General features: G+C 41.5%; 1 protein-coding gene across 1 annotated transcript in view; it reads left to right on the forward strand.

Annotated features, from left to right (window-relative positions):
* LOC109912814 (dedicator of cytokinesis protein 9-like) overlaps positions 1-16,539 on the forward strand; it is a 274,157-nt gene that overhangs the window by 182,520 nt on the left and 75,098 nt on the right. Inside the window, exons 6-13 of the mRNA XM_048598409.1 lie at positions 4,928-4,999; positions 6,864-7,004; positions 7,536-7,742; positions 9,772-9,894; positions 10,556-10,638; positions 13,181-13,303; positions 14,289-14,368; positions 14,787-14,974. Of these exons, the coding sequence (XP_048454366.1) occupies positions 4,928-4,999; positions 6,864-7,004; positions 7,536-7,742; positions 9,772-9,894; positions 10,556-10,638; positions 13,181-13,303; positions 14,289-14,368; positions 14,787-14,974 (1,017 nt within the window). The remainder of the gene's footprint in view (positions 1-4,927; positions 5,000-6,863; positions 7,005-7,535; positions 7,743-9,771; positions 9,895-10,555; positions 10,639-13,180; positions 13,304-14,288; positions 14,369-14,786; positions 14,975-16,539) is intronic.

Here is a 16,539-nt window from a genome sequence, read left to right on the forward strand (position 1 = left end):
CTGACCCGAAACGTTAACTCTGATTTTTTTCTTCACAGATGCTGCCAGACCTGCTGAGCTTTCCCAGCCCAGGAAAATATCGTATCCACATGCACCCTCTCATGCCCTGTTAGAATTATAAAGGTTTCAATGAGAAACCTCTCTTGCTTCAGAACTCTAGAGACTACAGACTGGCTTTCCTCACCTCTCCTCAGAAGACAAGCCCACCATCCCAGGGATTTATCTGGTGAATCTCTGTTGCCCTCCCTCAATGAAAAGTACATTATTTCTTAGATAAGCAGATCAAAACTCTATGCAGTACTTTAAGTGAGGTCTTACTGAGGCTCTATACCACTGCAGCAAGATGTTTTTACTCCTTTATTCAAATCCCCTTGTGATGAAAGCCAGCAGACCATTCACCTTCCTAATTCCTAGCTTTTGGTGACTTTGGACAAAGACACTCAGGTCCCTTGGACACTTGCTTTCTGTTTTCGTACCAAAATGAAAAACTTCATACTTATTCATATTGTATTCCATCTGCCGAGTTCTAGCCCATTCACTTACCTTGTCCAAATCCTTCTGAAGCCTTCCTGCATTCTCCTTGCAATTTTCCACCCAGTTTGGTGTCTCCAGCAAATTTGGAATGAATACAGCTGGTCCCCAGGTTCAAATCATTTACATAGCTTGTGAGGAGTTGTTAATCCAGCACTGATCCTTGCAGTATCTCCATAGTAATAGCTTGCCATCGTGAGAATGATCTTTTTATTTCTACAATTTGCTTTCTGTCATTTAATTAATTCTCAATCCATACCACTATTCTCTCCTCCAAATTAAAACAAAAATTTTAATTTTAACTCCCTTGTGGGACTTTAGAAGCAAGAGTCTTCTGAAATTGCAAATACATCACATCCACTTGTTTTCTTTTGTCTGTACTACAACTTGCATTCTCAAAAAAAAACTTCCAGCAAGTTTGTCAAGCATGCTTTCCCTTTCAGAAATCCATGTTGACTGCTCAGTTTTATGATTCTGCTCTAAATCCATGTTCCGTTATTTCAGTCTTTAGAACAGATCATAGCTTTTCAACTGTTGGTGTCAAGCAGACTGCTCTGAAGTTTTCCATTCTCCCTTTTCCTGTATTATTAAGTAGTTGAGTAACATTTGCTACCTTCCAATCAGCAGCTGCTTTTACAGAATCTATTAAGATAACTACCAGTGAATCACTATCTCTATAACGAGTGTCCTTCAACACTCTGGGATGAAGTTTATCTCATCCAGGAGATATATCAACCCTCAATCCCAGCTAGTTTTTCAAATACTACCTTTTCACTAATATAGGTATCTTTTAACTCCTCAGTTATATCAAGTCACCTAGTATGTTAGGAGATTATCTTCTTCTGTGAAGCCAGATGCAAAGTAACTTGTTAATTTTTCTACTGTTTCCCTGTTCTCCAATGTACATTTTCCGGCCCCCACTTATAACGGGTTCACATTTGTCCTTGCTAATCTTCTCCCTTTCATCTGTCAATAAAACCTGAACTGCCATCTTTTAAAGTTGTAGCTAGCTTGCTCATATTCTGTTTTCCTTTTCCTTTTCACTTTCTTGATCCTTCTTTGCTGGGTTCTAGATTGCTCCCAGTCCTCATGTTTATCATTATTGCTGGCAAGCTTATAAGCCACTTCCTTTGGTCTAATGCAATCGTCAACTCCTTGCAAAAACCATGGCTGATTCAACCTTTTGTGTATTTGTGCATAGAGGGATGTATACCTGTTGTGGGACTCGTAGTATTTCTTTAAATGCTACCACTACTGTTTGGTGGTCTGTCAACAACTCCCACCACCATTTACTTCTCCTTGATATTTCTTAGCTCCACACAGTCTGATTTTGCATCTTGGTCCTTTGATCTAAGATACTCACTTGTTGAGATACTGATGTCATCCCTTGAGTGCTGCCCACCACCTTGTCATTTTGCCCATACCTGCTAAATGTATAATAATTTTGGATAATCAGTTCGCAAGCTCAGTTACCCTGTAGCCACATCTCTGTAGTGCAATTAAATCAGATCCATTTACTTGTACTTTGGCTTTCAAATCGCCACCCTTTTTGTAAATGCTGTGTGCGTTCGGAGAGAGTGTTTCTCAGGCCTTTTGACATTATTTTCCATTTTCAGCCCACTGATGCTTGCCGATGCTTCCATTTTTACTTTCTGCTGTTCTACGTTCAGTCACGAGTTTTGCTTCCCTTGAACCTGAGCTATGTCTTAGGTTCCCACCTCCCTGTCAATCTAATTTAAACTCTCCCCAACTGCGTGAGCAAATGTCCCCACGTGGAATTTAGTCCCAGTCCTGCCAAAGTGTCCATCTTGTACAGGTGCCACTGGCCCTAAAACTGATCCCAATGCTGCAGAGTCTGATGCTTTTCATCCTGCACCAGTTTTCCAGCCTCGTGTTCAATTTTTCAATGTCTGTGCTCACTGGCACGCAGGGCTAGGAATAATCCTGAGATTACTGCTTAGAAAGTCCTGCTTTTCAATCTCTTTCCTCAATCCCTGAAAGCTCCTTTTCATGTTATCATCAACATGGACCAAGATCTCTGGCCGCCCGTGCTATCCAGATATATTTGCCAGCTTGTTACACCTTTGTCTCTGGACCAGGAAGGCGACAGACCATGCTGTTGGTCAGACCACCAACCGTAGAATTGTCTGACTGTTCCCCAATCAGTACTGCTTGTCCACTCTACTTCTTCCCTCCTGTGCAGTTCAGCTACCCATGGTGCCACTGCCTTGGCTCTGACTGCATCTCCCTGTCGATCGATCACGCTCATCAGTATCCAAAGTGGAAAACCCATTTAACAAGTGAGATAAAAACTGAAAGAACTGCGGATGCTGTAAATCAGGAACAAAAACAGAAGTTGCTGGAAAAGCTCAGCATCTGTGAAGGAAAGCATCTGTTCTGAGGAAGGGTCACCGGACCTGAAACGTTAACTCTTTTTTTTCCTTCACAGATGCTGCCAGACCTGCTGAGCTTGTCCAGCAACTTTGTTTTTGTTTAACAAGTGAGATCATCTCCTTCCGCGGCCTCCTGCACAATCTGCCCTATCCCTTGGACTTTATAAGAAAATAATGTTGGGGAGTGGTAACCGTGGTTACATAATCCCAAGTATTTTGCAAAGGTTTATTTTTCTTAAGGTACCACGAAAAAAATGATTTCTGTAGCTAATGTTGCGGTCAGCCAGTTAATCTATTTAGGTTTTCACTCCAGCTTTACTTGTGAACGGAGACAAATGTAATATTATCCAGGCTAGTTACTCCAGCAGCAGTTGTAAGGCAATAACTGTATCAGGGAAGAGTCTCACTCAAAGGGATAGTAAGAACTGCTGATGCTGGAGTCAGAGATAATACAGTGTGGAGCTGGAGGAACACAGCAGGCCAGGCAGCATCAGAGGAGCAGGAAAGCTGACGTTTCAGGTCGGGACCCTTCTTTAGAAATCTGAAACAGGGTGCCGACCCGAAACATCAACTTTCCTGCTCCTCTGGTGCTGCCTGGCCTGCTGTTCTCCTCCAGCTCCACACTGTGTTATATCGGGGAAAAATCTTTTTTTTTTCTTTCTCTGCCACTGAAAGGGTTTGGGAGACTGAGGGGAAATATGGATGTGATGTATACAATGAGCTGAATCTTCCCACCGGTTTCAGGGCCCCAAAAACAGGACCAAATAGGGTCCTGACCCCACATTTCCCAGCAGCAAAACTGATGACACAGTCTTGCAGGAGCTGACCTCCTAATCAGCGGCATCTGTATTCACTGTTTTATTCACCGTCTCCCCCAGATGACAGCACCTCTGACAGTGCAGAACTTGAATCAGTGAAGATTTTTGTGCCCAGATCTCTGAGGGTGTCTTTGATCTGGAATCTTCTGCCTCAGGTGAAATGGATTCTGAAGAGTTAGTAATCTTTCACAGGCCAGGGGTGGGAAAGCGAGCGTTTAGAAATGATGATTAAAAGTGAGAGGGGTGTAGGGATGCTGTGACACTTGTTACGTTTAATTGGTTCCAAGCTGTTGATGAGATATGACATCAGACACCAATACTTTTCTTCATAATGGGTGTATTCACAGAATGCAGCATTATCTACGTTTGCTTCCTACCTACTAACCCATTGTCACAGCATTTGTAATTACTCTTTTTTACGAAAACTAAAACTATTTTCAAAAGTCATTAAAGACTCATCTTAGTGGGGTCAGTGTATCATAAAAGAAAACTAGGGGATTAAGTTAAAATATCATTGATGTGGGGTGTAATGCACCCCAGGACCCATGGTGTCCACTGGCCATGAAAAGTTAAGTACTCTGCAGGTATAACTAACTTAAAAAGAGCCTTCACCTTTGTGTCTTAACAACTTAATTAACATACAGTTAACAGTGCTTCAGGGTGCCCAGATAGTGTTCGTACCTCTAGATGTTCAAGTTCAACCTGCAGGAGCAATTATCAAACCAAGTTTGACTCCAATCCACAAAAAAGGTCTCTTGGGACGAGTGATGAGAAACCTGGTGAAAGGGGTTAGAGTTTTATGGAGTGTCTTCAAGGATGGGAGAAATGTTTGGGGAATTATTTCCAGAATTTGGAACTCAGCCAGGCAGTTGAGTGGAACAGTGCAGATTGAGGGACAGTCAAGAGGCCAGAAGTAGAGTAGGGCAGGGATCTCAGAGATCTGTAGGGCTGGAGGTGATGACAGACAGAGGACAGGGTAAGACCATGGAGTAATGTGAAAACAACGAACGACGACAAGAACTGCACTACGTAAATGGAGGTTTTATGCCTGAGTTGGAAACCTATCTTTTACTTTCAGGCCCTGATCAACTGTTCACAGCTTCGTCAGTTTCTATTATTTTAGGTTTGCAATATTCATTTTTCTCAGGGCAAAGGCAGAATATTTACAGTCTGTTTCCTTCACAGAGCACAAGAGATATAGAAACTAAGAAGAATGAAGGGAGATTAAAACTTTTTGTTTTGGATGCAGATACACAGGTGAGGTTGGATTTGATTTAGACATTCATCAAAGTAAGCTACACCTGACATTTCACTGGTGTTTTTGACAGAGGACCTGTGCTTTCAGCAAAGGGAGCAGGCATCTGGGGGACATAAGTTGAATAGGTCATAGAATTATGACAGTACATGAGGACATTCAGCCCGTCAGGTCCATTCTGGCTCTTTGCAAGAGCAGCTCACCCAGACCCATTTGTCTGACTTTTCCTCTGTAGCCCTGCAAATATTTTTCTTTAGGTAACTATCTAATTCCCTATTGAAATCCGCAACTGCATCTGCTTACGCCACACTCTTAGGCATTGCATTGCAGATTGCAACCTTTTGCTGAATTAAAAAGATTATTCTCATCTTGCCATTGGATCCTTCACCGTTTGTCTTAAATCAGTGGTTTTTAATTTCTTTCTGTGGGCTTCGGGTGTTGTTGGCAAGGCTGGCTTTTGTTGCCAATCCCTAATTGCCCCTGAACTAAAGCTTGCCATGTCAGAGGATGGTTAAGAACTAAGGACATTGCTGTAGATGCAGAGTTCAGATGGAGCTTCGGTCTTAATGAGTAATCTGGAGTCTTTGACCACTAATCCAGGAAACACATGTGCAAATCCCACCATTGTTGTGGAAGAATGTGAGTCAATGTTTTCAGAACAAAATCTGGGAGAAAATAAGCTGGGATCAATTAAAGTGACCGTGAAGCTGCCAGAATATTGGACAATCCTGGACTGCTTAATTAATGTCTTTTGGAAAAGGAAACCTGCAGCCTCTATGTGGTGAGGGCCCATATGTGACTCCAGTCCCACAGTGAGTTGATTGAGTCTCCCAGTCATCTAAGGGGCTTGACAAGCCATTTGGACCTACTACATCCATTACCAGTGGCTCACTACCAACTCTTCAGGGTAGCTAGAGATGGACGATGAATGCCAGTCTGGCGGATGATGTCTATATCATGAGAACACAGAACAAAATAAATAGGAGCAGGAGTAGCCTATTTAATCCTGAGAGACTTCAGAAGCATTTAGTAAGATCTCGGCTGATCTTCTCCCTCAATCGGACTCTATCCCAATGTCCCTTAATTCCCTGCGTATGAAAATACGTTGATCTCTGTCTTCAAGAAGAGAGCATCTACTGCTGTCTGAGGCAGAGCCTTCCAAAGATTCGCTGACTGAAAAGATTTCTCTTCTCTCAGCCCTAACCCTTACCAGCGACTGTGACCTGGTGTTCCCGATTCCCAAACATTTTTCCCAGCGGTTAGCATGCCAAGCGCCTTAAGAATTTTACGTGTATCAATGATATCACCTCTGGTTCTTGCCATCTCCAGGGTACATAAGCTTCGTATATTCTATCTCTCAGGTCAGGCAATCCTCTCATCATGAAACCAGTCCAATAATTGGAGGAATTAATTTAAATACTGAGAGTTTCTAAAATCTCGATGTTCAAGGTAATTGGTGTCAGCATGAAGATGTGGTTAGCACAGGTTATGCCTTGCGTGAATTCATGTATTGCAGTCGAATTATTATAATTCTGCATGGCAGAATTTAACTAGTCTGTAATACCTCAACATGCCTGCATATAAATAATTGGAGAGTTGGCAAAATTGATTGAAACTGATATGTAAGATGTTAACAGAATTATACGTCAAAGGAGACTCTTCAGCCCATTGTACATTTACATGCTGTTAAAATTTTGAGTTAGCCATTTATTCCTGCTCACCTGCTCTTTCCACGTTGCCAGGCACATTTCTCCTTGTCCAATCCTTTTTGAAAGTTAGCACTGAATCAGCTTCCTTTGCCCTTTCAGGCAGCGCATTCGGATCACAACAATCGTTTGACTAATTTTCTTTCTCCTTCAATTGAAGAAACTCGACTTCTCGAATATTGAACCAGATGTGAAGCCATTCGAGGAGAAATTTGGAAAGCGGTTTCTGGTGAAATGCAATGATTTGTCCTTCAATTTGCAAAGCTGTGTGGCTGAAAATGAAGAGGGACCTACGACCAATGTAAGTTCAATGGTCTCCATGTCATAAAATGGGTAGACAGCCAGGGAGAAGGTGCAACGAGAAAAAAGATTCTCATTAGATTCATGGCAGACCCGAGGGATCCCAACTATCAACAGTCCCATGCATTCTTCTCGAGAAAGCAGAGATTAAGACCTTCATAATTATGAAGGGGCTTAATGGGTAGATGTAGAGAAAATATTTCCACTTGAGGCAGACTAAAGCTAGGAACTGTTAATATCACATCAGAATTCAAGATAAAGTTCTTTATTCAGAGAATGGTGAGAATGTGGAGCTCACTACTTTAGGAGTAGCTAAGCTGATTAGTGTAGACACTTCTAAGGGGATGCTGGATAACCATATCAGGGAGAAAGGAGTAGAAGGATATGCTAATAGGGTGAGACAAAGTAAGCTGGCAGGAGGCTTATGTGGAACATAAATGTCAACGCAGACAAGTTGGTCCAAATGGGTTGTTTCCATGCTGCAACACCTGCGCAATGTTGTACAGATCATATTTTCTTTATAATGTTTTAGGTGGAGCCTTTCTTTGTCACCCTGGCACTATTTGATATCAAAAATAGTCGAAAGATCTCGGCTGACTTCCACGTTGATCTAAATCACGCATCAGTTCGACACATGTTTTCAAACTCGACATCCATTATGAATGGCGGGGATACTTTAACCACCTCGCAGAAGTACATCAATGGCATTCCTGAGAGTCTGTTACAGTATCCCAAACAGGTGAGAATGGAAGCTCCTTGTGCCACTATATCCCACCTCCGACTTGAGAAGTTTTCTTTTCCGTGGCTTAAGGAGCAGTTCCTTTAAATTGATGTGGGAATAGATCTTCTTTGAAGTTGAAGGAATGCTGCAAAATTTTTAAAATGTAACTCCCGCTCACAGCAAATGAGTGCCTCCCATCAAAGAAAGTCACTATAACGTGGTGAAGCCATGAGAGCCGACAGCAGGTAGAAACAGTTATTAGCCTGCTGGGGGAGATCAATGGAACATCTCGAAGAGGGAAACAGAGGAGAAAGTGAATGGTGGATGTAATGGACTGGATATAGTTGACCTCCCCACAGGAGAGACAGAGATAGTGATCCATTCTGGGAAGCAGATAACTTCAATGAGCGAACATACAAGTTGAGTCAAAGGATTCTGAACTGCTGCACGTTACATGAGATATTTTTGCTAATATCAAGTATGCTAAGGGACACTGGGTAAATGGAATCAGACATGATCTCATTGAATAGTAGAAGATTTCTGAAGGGCCGAAGGGTCCCTCACTGTCTAAAAACATTTTGAAGTGAACAGTTTTATGGACAAATATAACATTGTTCTGGACGTCCAGTTTGCTGAGTGATGAACATAAGAAATAGGGCCCCCAAACCTGCCCTGCCATTTTATAAGATCATGGCCGATCTGCCCCAGTTCGCTAGTCCTCTTTCGTGTCAGCTCCTCAATATTTAATAAAACCTGACAACCTCCCTTGAAATCATTCCAGTGTTTAATCTTCCACAACTCTCTGGGGTAGAGAATTCCAGACATTCACTTTCATCTGAAAGAAGGATTTCCTTTGCATCTCAGTCTTAAATGAGTGTTCCCTTAGTTTGTAACTATGTCCCCTAATTCAAGATTTCCCACTAGTGGAGACATCTTCACAACATCTTTCCTGTCAAGCCCCTTCAAAGTCTTGTATGTTTCAATTAGATCACCCCTCATTCTTTTAAATTGTAATGTATAAAGGTGTAACCTGTTTTATCCTAATCCCAGGAACCTGTCCAGTGAAATCTCTTCTGAAGTCCAGTACCAGTCTATTCTTTCTTAAATGCAGGGACCAAAAATGTACACAGTACCCAGATATGGCCTCACCAACACCCTCTACTGTTGTAAGCAGACTGCTCTTTTTAAAGTCCAAACCACCCAGCTACAAAGGCCAAAATTTCAGACTTCAGGGCCTAAACTCTCCCATGTCCTAGCCCCCTACCCCACACACCAGGCCTTGTTATCACATAGCCTGCCATTACACACTACCTATTGTCAGTCACTAACAGTCCCCATTAGCAGCTATTCACCCTCCTCGCCAGATCGTAATCAACTCCTTTGTCTGTCCAACTGCTCTTCTCTTTGGTCTCTATCCCCAACTATCGTTTACACCCTACCCCCTCCCACTCCCTATCTTCTGCATATAAACCAACATTTTCCCAGCTACCATCAGTTCTGAGAAAAGGTCACCTGACCCAAAACGTTAACTCTGATTTTTTCTTCACAGGTGCTGCCAGACCTGCTGAGCTTTTCCAGCAATTTCTGAGTTCTGTGTGTTAAGCAATCCTGAGTCCAAGCTAATACATTACCCCCAATCCCATGTGTTCCTATCTTGTGGAATAAATGTTACCTATCGACTTTCCTTTGGAAATCAGTGCCTTCTAGAAATGTTTATATAGTCAGTCAAAACCTGTAGAATTTACAGCACTGTTCACAATAGATGTTTATTTCTAATTATTGAAAATAACAACTGGGTCAAGTAGGTTAAAATGCTGTACATTCTAGGTTTTGAATAATCATGTAATCATAACACAACAGAGATTTATAGAAATATGTTTAATTTGTCCATAAAGTTGTTCGCTCAGAAGATGTAAAAAAAAATTATTCAAACCCATATTTTTATTCTGCCTTGATACATTAGTAGCGTGACAGCATTGACAACACCTTTAGAATCGAAAGCTATTTTAAGGAGTATTGACCTTTGAATTTGTTTTTTTTTGCCTAGGGAATTTTTTCTGTCACATGCCCTCATCAAGACATATTTCTCGTTGCTCGTGTGGAGAAGGTTCTGCAGGGAGGTATCACTCAGTGTGCAGAGCCCTACATGAAGAGTTCTGATTCAACCAAGGTACGACTGTCAGAAAAGGATTATCCACTTTCCTTTATACTATGACACGACAGACCTAGCGAGGCAATCTGTTAGTGGTTTAGCTACTGTCTCTACTCAAAAAGACGTGCATTTGCACAGCGCCTTTCATGATCTCGGGATGTCTTGAAGTGCTTTATCACAAGCGCGGTTTCTGTTGTAGGAAATGTAGTAGCCAATTGAGAGGGACCTTGCAGCAGTTGGCTCTCTGCCTTGGCACTCGGGAACTCAAAATTCCAGCTCATGGCCAAACTGGGGGTCATGACCCCCTGGGTGGGGTGTATAAAACCCAAAAGTAAGGGGGTGCATTTAGGTCTGAGATGAGGAAAAATTATTTTACTCAGAGGATTTTGAACCTTTGGAATTCTCTACCACTGTGGAGGCTCAGTCTTTGAATATTTTTAAGGTGGAGCTTGAAAGCTTTCTGGTTACGAGTGGCGTACAGGGTTCAGGGGATTGAAGTGTTCTATCAGCCATAATCGTATTGACTGGTGAAGCAGGCTTGACAGACTGAATGGCCGACTCCATTTCCTACCTTTCTATACTCTACTGTAGTACATGATGATTTTAGCAATAGATTGTACTCTGCAAGTGTCCTTTAGCACAGGAAGTTGATTTGGTGATCAATCATTCATGATTGCAGGTTGCACAGAAAGTATTGAAGAACGCCAAGCAAGCCTGTGCGAGACTTGGACAGTACAGAATGCCTTTTGCCTGGGCTGCAAGGTAAGAGGGAACAAAATCGCCAGCATACAATCATCTCATAGATTTTAAAGCCTGAAACAGTGGAATTTCTTTTCTTTATTCATGGCCATCGGGCCAACATTTATTACCCATCTCTTATAGCCCAGAGGTTAGTGAAGAAGCAACCACATTACTGGTGGGTCTAGAATCACATGTCAGCTACAACTGGTAAAGAGGGCGTCCGCTCTCCCCGCCACCTCCCCCCCGCCCCATCATTAAATTCTGAATCCCAGATATTTATTGGATTCAAATTCCACCATCTGTCAAGACATGATTCGAACCTAGATCCCCACACTATCACCTGGGTCTCAGGATCAGTAGTCTGGTGATAATAGTTCTAGGCCGTCACTTTTTAATCTGTGTTGTTTATTCAATGTAGTCAGATTTTCCAGCTGCTAATCTTCAGTCTATTGAAGCAACTGGGTGTCTCAGAAAATGTTCTATCCTCAAATGTTTGAATGTAAATTAAGTTCCCAAATGTACTATTAAATGAAATAGTGCATTTGTAGTGTGTGCTGCATTAAAACAAGCTAGTGCGGACACTTGTGGTATTTCGGGCTATTATGTCAAAGGCGTGGGTGAAACGTAAACTCAGTGTTGGTTGATTAAGCAGAATGTGGTCCGTTCACGTCCTGTGCATTCTGTATAATTCTACGTAACTAATGTGGATGCTGGAAAAATTGGATATGGAGGAACTTGGCAACAGAAAGCAAGTTCATTTCCCCACCTTTGCCCTTTGTTAACGAAAATGTTATCTATCTCAGATTTCAAATTATTATTTGTGGATGACAGTTCCACATTTCTACTGGGAGTGTTTTTTACTTTCACTTCTGAAACATCGTCAGGTCTGCTCCCTGCTCTAAGGCTCCCCATAATAGCTACTCCAAACTACGTCTTGATAGCTTCAAAATAACGCTATCATCCAGAAAGATCTCGAGTCCTAAGCCAAGAGACTGACAAGCTCAAGTCTTCGCTTATTAAACTTTAACTAACCTTTTAATAATAAATTTGTTGGCAAAAGAAATAGTGGCAATGCGAGGAAAAGCCTTTTTAGGCAGCAAGTTGTAATGAGAGTGTGAGGCAGGCAGATTCAGCTGTGGTCCTCAAAGCAGAATTGGATCATTATCCGAGGAAGGAAAAAGTACAGTGCTGCGGGGAAAAGATGATTGAGTGGCACGAGGTTTTGCTGTAACCAACACTGGATATTTTAAAATTAAATTTGTCACCTAATGTGCTACTCAACAACATAGGGCAGCTGCCAATAAATCCAATGTGGGGGTTTAGGAGAATCTTTACCAGGAGAGTGTTTAGAATATGGAATTTACTGTCAATATGGAATGGCTAAAAGTGTTGTCACATTTAAAAAGGATCTACATCAGTGCAAGATGGAGAAAGGGATGTGCTGACAGAGTGAGATGAGGAATGGTGCGTAGAGGCTCATGGGCATAAACACCATCATAGGCCATTTGGGCTGAATGGCCTGTTTTTTGACTGTGAAATTTTATTGAATTCTTGTCCCTCTTATCTTTTTCCCTTTAAGGCTAATCCAGATTCATAAACACATAGTTTAAGCTGTTAAACTTTCAATGATAATATGACAGATTTAGGGTCATAGAGATGTACAGCATAGAAACAGACTTTTCAATCCAACTTGTCCATGCTCACTAGATATCCTAAATTAATCTTGTCCCATTTGCTAGCATTTGGCTCATATTCCGCTAAACCCTTCCTATTCATATCTGCCAGCCTACACCACTTCCTCTGGCAGCTCACACACCACTCTCTGTGTGAAAAAGTTGCCCCTTAGGTCCTCTTTAAATCTCTCCCCTCTCACCTTAAACGTATGCCTTGGGGACTCCACTAACCTGGGGAAAAGACTTTGGCTATTCACCCTATCCATGCCCCTCACGTTTTTGCAAACTTGTAAAAGGTCACTCCTCAGCTTCCGATGCTCCAGGGAAAATAGCCCCAGCCTATTCAGCCTCTCCCTATAGATCAAATCCTCCAACCCTGACCACCTTCTTATAAATCTTTTCTGGACCCTTTCAAATTTCACAATATATTTCCTACGGCAGGGAGACCAGAATTGAATGCAGTATTCCAAAAGCAGCCTAACTAATGTCCTGTACAGCTGCAACATGATCTCCCAACTCCTATACTCAATGCACTAACCATTAAAGGCACATGTACCATTCGCCTTCTTCACTATCCTGTCTACCTGTGAAATCACTTTCAATGAGCTATGAACCTATACTCCAAGATCTCTCGTTCAGCGACACCCCCCAGTTTGTGGAGGAGTATATTACATTTGACTGTTGCACTCTTGTATGCTGGTAGCTGTTACGGAACAATATTGATGTAAGTAAATTATAAAGTAGGGGTTCACAAAGAAAATGCTATTTGATAAAAAATATTCCCATCTTTCTGACATTTTCTCTTAATGTTTGAGTATTGCATTTTTTTAGTTAACAGGTGTCTTTCCTCAGTGGCTCTCTTATTTACAGTAAGCATTTCTATTCATTAGGCCCATCTTCAAAGATAATCAAGGAACTCTTGACAAGACTGCTCGCTTCTCAGCCCTTTACAGACAAGATAGCAATAAGCTCTCCAATGAAGACTTGCTAAAATTGTTGTTGGACTTCAGGAAGTGAGTGAGCTTTTATATTTGGTACCAATCTTAAAGCTACGTTGGTAAATGTTGTGAAAAAAAATCAAGTGTTTCTGAAATCTGTTTGGTTTCAGTCCACTGTGATTCCTTCATGTTTTGCTCTTACTGTTGACTTTATGGAAGATAGAGCAAAAGACATAAAAGCAGAGGGAGGCAATTCAACCCATTGTGTCTGCTCCACCAAACAATGAGATCATGGCTAATCTGATAATCGTCAACTTCACTTTGCTGCATTTTCCCCAAAAATCCGTGATTCCCTTACTCATTAAAAATCTGTCCATCATGGCCTTGAATATAGTTATTGATCCAGCCTCTACTTTCCTCTGCAGTCAAGAATACCACAGATTCACTACGCTGTGAGAGACAAAATCGCCTTCCATCTCTCTTCCAACCGGTCAACCCCTTACTCTGAGATGATGCCCTGTAGTCCTAGACTCTCCCACAGGGGGAAACAACTTATTTGCATATATCCTATCAGGTCCCCGAACCAACTTGTATGCTTCAGTAAAGTTACCTCTTATTCTTCTTAACTCCAAAGAGAACAGACCCAACCTACTAAATCTCTTCATAAGACTGTTCCTCCATGCCTGAGATCAACCTGGATCCACTTCTTCTGGACTGCCCCCAAAGCCAGTATATCTTCCCTTTGATAAGAGGCTCCAAACTCTTCGCAGTATTCCAGCTGTAGTCTGACTCATGCACTGCATAATTTTAGCAAGACCTTCCTACTTTCATACACTATTCCCTTTAAAATAAAGGCCAGCATTATATTTGTCCTTCCCTTACCTGCTGAACTTGAACTTGTAACGAAATCAACTCTTTGCAATCTCTTAAAATTGTATTTGTTGTATTATAGTGTGGTTTGAGAGAATTGTAATATTGCATTTTGTCATTTGCCTTTTTGTATTGTTCGTCTAAAACATAATTTAAAGTTCTGTTCCTCAATTGTTTTCTGTTTAATTAGACCAGAAAAGATGTCTAAACTTCCTGTTATTTTGGGGAACTTAGATATCAACATCGACAATGTGGCTTCAGATTTTCTGAGTAAGTTTACTTGAACAATTTCATCCTTCCATTTAAATCCCTCCAATAGCTTCTGTAACCACATACCACCCTCCACATTTCTGGCCTTTTGCACATCTCAGTTTCCTTTATCCTACCATTATTAGCCATACCTTCGGTTGCTTGGATCCCTAAAATCATAAATTCTGTCCCTATCACTACTTATGTTTCCCTTCCCTTTCATGATGCTCCTTAAAAGCAGCCTTTTGGGCCAAGAATTTGGACAACCTGTCCTAATATCTCCTTGTGTGACCAGGTATCAAATTGTGTCTGATATCACTCTTATGAATGCTTTGCCATTTTAAAGGTGCAATGTAAACACTAATTATTGTTATGGCTAAGATCATGTCTTCATAAAATTCCAAATCTGATGTGTACGGTATTTTTGTGTTTTTTGTAGCTTGTGTTAACACCTCGTACATCCCGGTGAAACATTTTGAAAATGGTTCCAAGGTCACAGTTACTCATGAAGTGGAAGAATTTGTTCCATGTATAGCAAAGCTTTCCCAACCCTTCACAACCTATAACAATCATTTGTATATTTATCCAAAGCATCTGAAGTATGACAGTCAAAAATCATTTGCAAAAGTGAGTAAAGATTGTGAGATTCAGTACTTGTAGAGTTCTGATTGTTGGATAATGTGTTTGAAAATCTCATGTAATTTTCCATTGCCAAACATTTGATTTTATGGAAAATTATTTCTGTCTTCCACTTATATTGGTTCTTCCTTCTGTTGCTGGGAGCGTTGATGTTTTGTTCGGGCTCTGATTGCCTCAAGATCACTTATTTATCAGGTCACAATCTTTTTTTGTTCTTTCGTGGGAAATGGGTGTTGCTTACAAATCCAGCATTTATTACCTATCTCTATTTGTCATTGAGGTACAACGTAGTGTCGTACTAGACTGCTTCAGAAATTTGGAGCCACAGGTAGGCCAAACTGGATAAGCACGGCAAATTTCCTTCCCTGAAGGAACACATTGGGCATCTATGACAATCCAGTAGTTTCACGGGTAGAATTGTACACTCCTCCACCAGATGATTTGTTGGTTTGGCAATCACAGAATACCCTGGGTAGCCTTGACACTGCCCACTCCCCTGCAGCTCACCCCTGGCCCAGCCACTGTTTTATTGCCACGTAAAGGCAGCTGCCTACTCAACCAATCAGAGACAAGTGCGCCAGAGCACCAGCCTGTGGTTGGCAGAGCAGCACCAATTCTACTCATGGGGGTGCAACGTTTCTCTGGTTGTCGCTGTGATTGATGGTTCCTGGGCATCTTGGAGGCTTTCGGGCAAATCTAGCTGCCGCCCCATTATTGCATAGATTTCAAAAAGGAAGTGCACCATAAATTGATTTCAATGGCATTGTGGCATGTAACTTTGCTGTATAAAGTTACTCGTCTCACGTTTAGTAGTCACAGCACAGTGTAGTGCAGTAGGTTCTCTTGTGTCATGTAATGTAGCCGTAACATGGTTAAGTATAGAATGCAGTCTATGTAAAAGGCTGAGATCTTAAATATAAATAATTAAGTATAAATAATTGTCGATGAATTTCAAGGCATCCGTCTCAACAAGTGCTTGTCTTCATGGTATATATTAAATGAGCTCATATATAGGGAGGCATCCAGACCATATCATAATGGTAATGATGCTTGACCCAAATAAAAACCCACATCATCCCTTGTGTATTTTTCAACACTGTCTCAAAGCTAAAATCATAAACAGACCCAATTCAGTCCTTTGCTTGATGTCCATGTCGACCAGGGATCACTGGACTGTGCTGAGGAATCCACTATTTTTGGCTAACTCTTCTCCCCTCTACTCCAAACCCAGTCGATCAAACCTGAACCCAATTATTGTATCCCAGCTACCATCCAATTCACTGTCAGCTTATGGGGCTTCGACCTGGATTGGATTTATGACCCATTTGTTCTGTCTGGTGCAGTTGAACAAGTGACAATCTGAGCTGATTGGGGGTTTAGGTGGTTCAAAGACAGCACTGATTTGGGTCTGAGTGTTTTGCTGTTAAGTGTATATCAGTTTCTGGTGCTGGATTTTGAAACTTAGTTGAAGAAGAACAATCTCTATTTCAGGAAACATATGTGCACAAGATGTATGGGGATTTCATAAGGTTTATTGCCATATTGAAGTCCCA

Source organism: Rhincodon typus, chromosome 6 (assembly GCF_021869965.1).
Source record: "Rhincodon typus isolate 14 chromosome 6, sRhiTyp1.1, whole genome shotgun sequence".
NCBI classification, from domain to species: Eukaryota; Metazoa; Chordata; class Chondrichthyes; order Orectolobiformes; family Rhincodontidae; genus Rhincodon; species Rhincodon typus.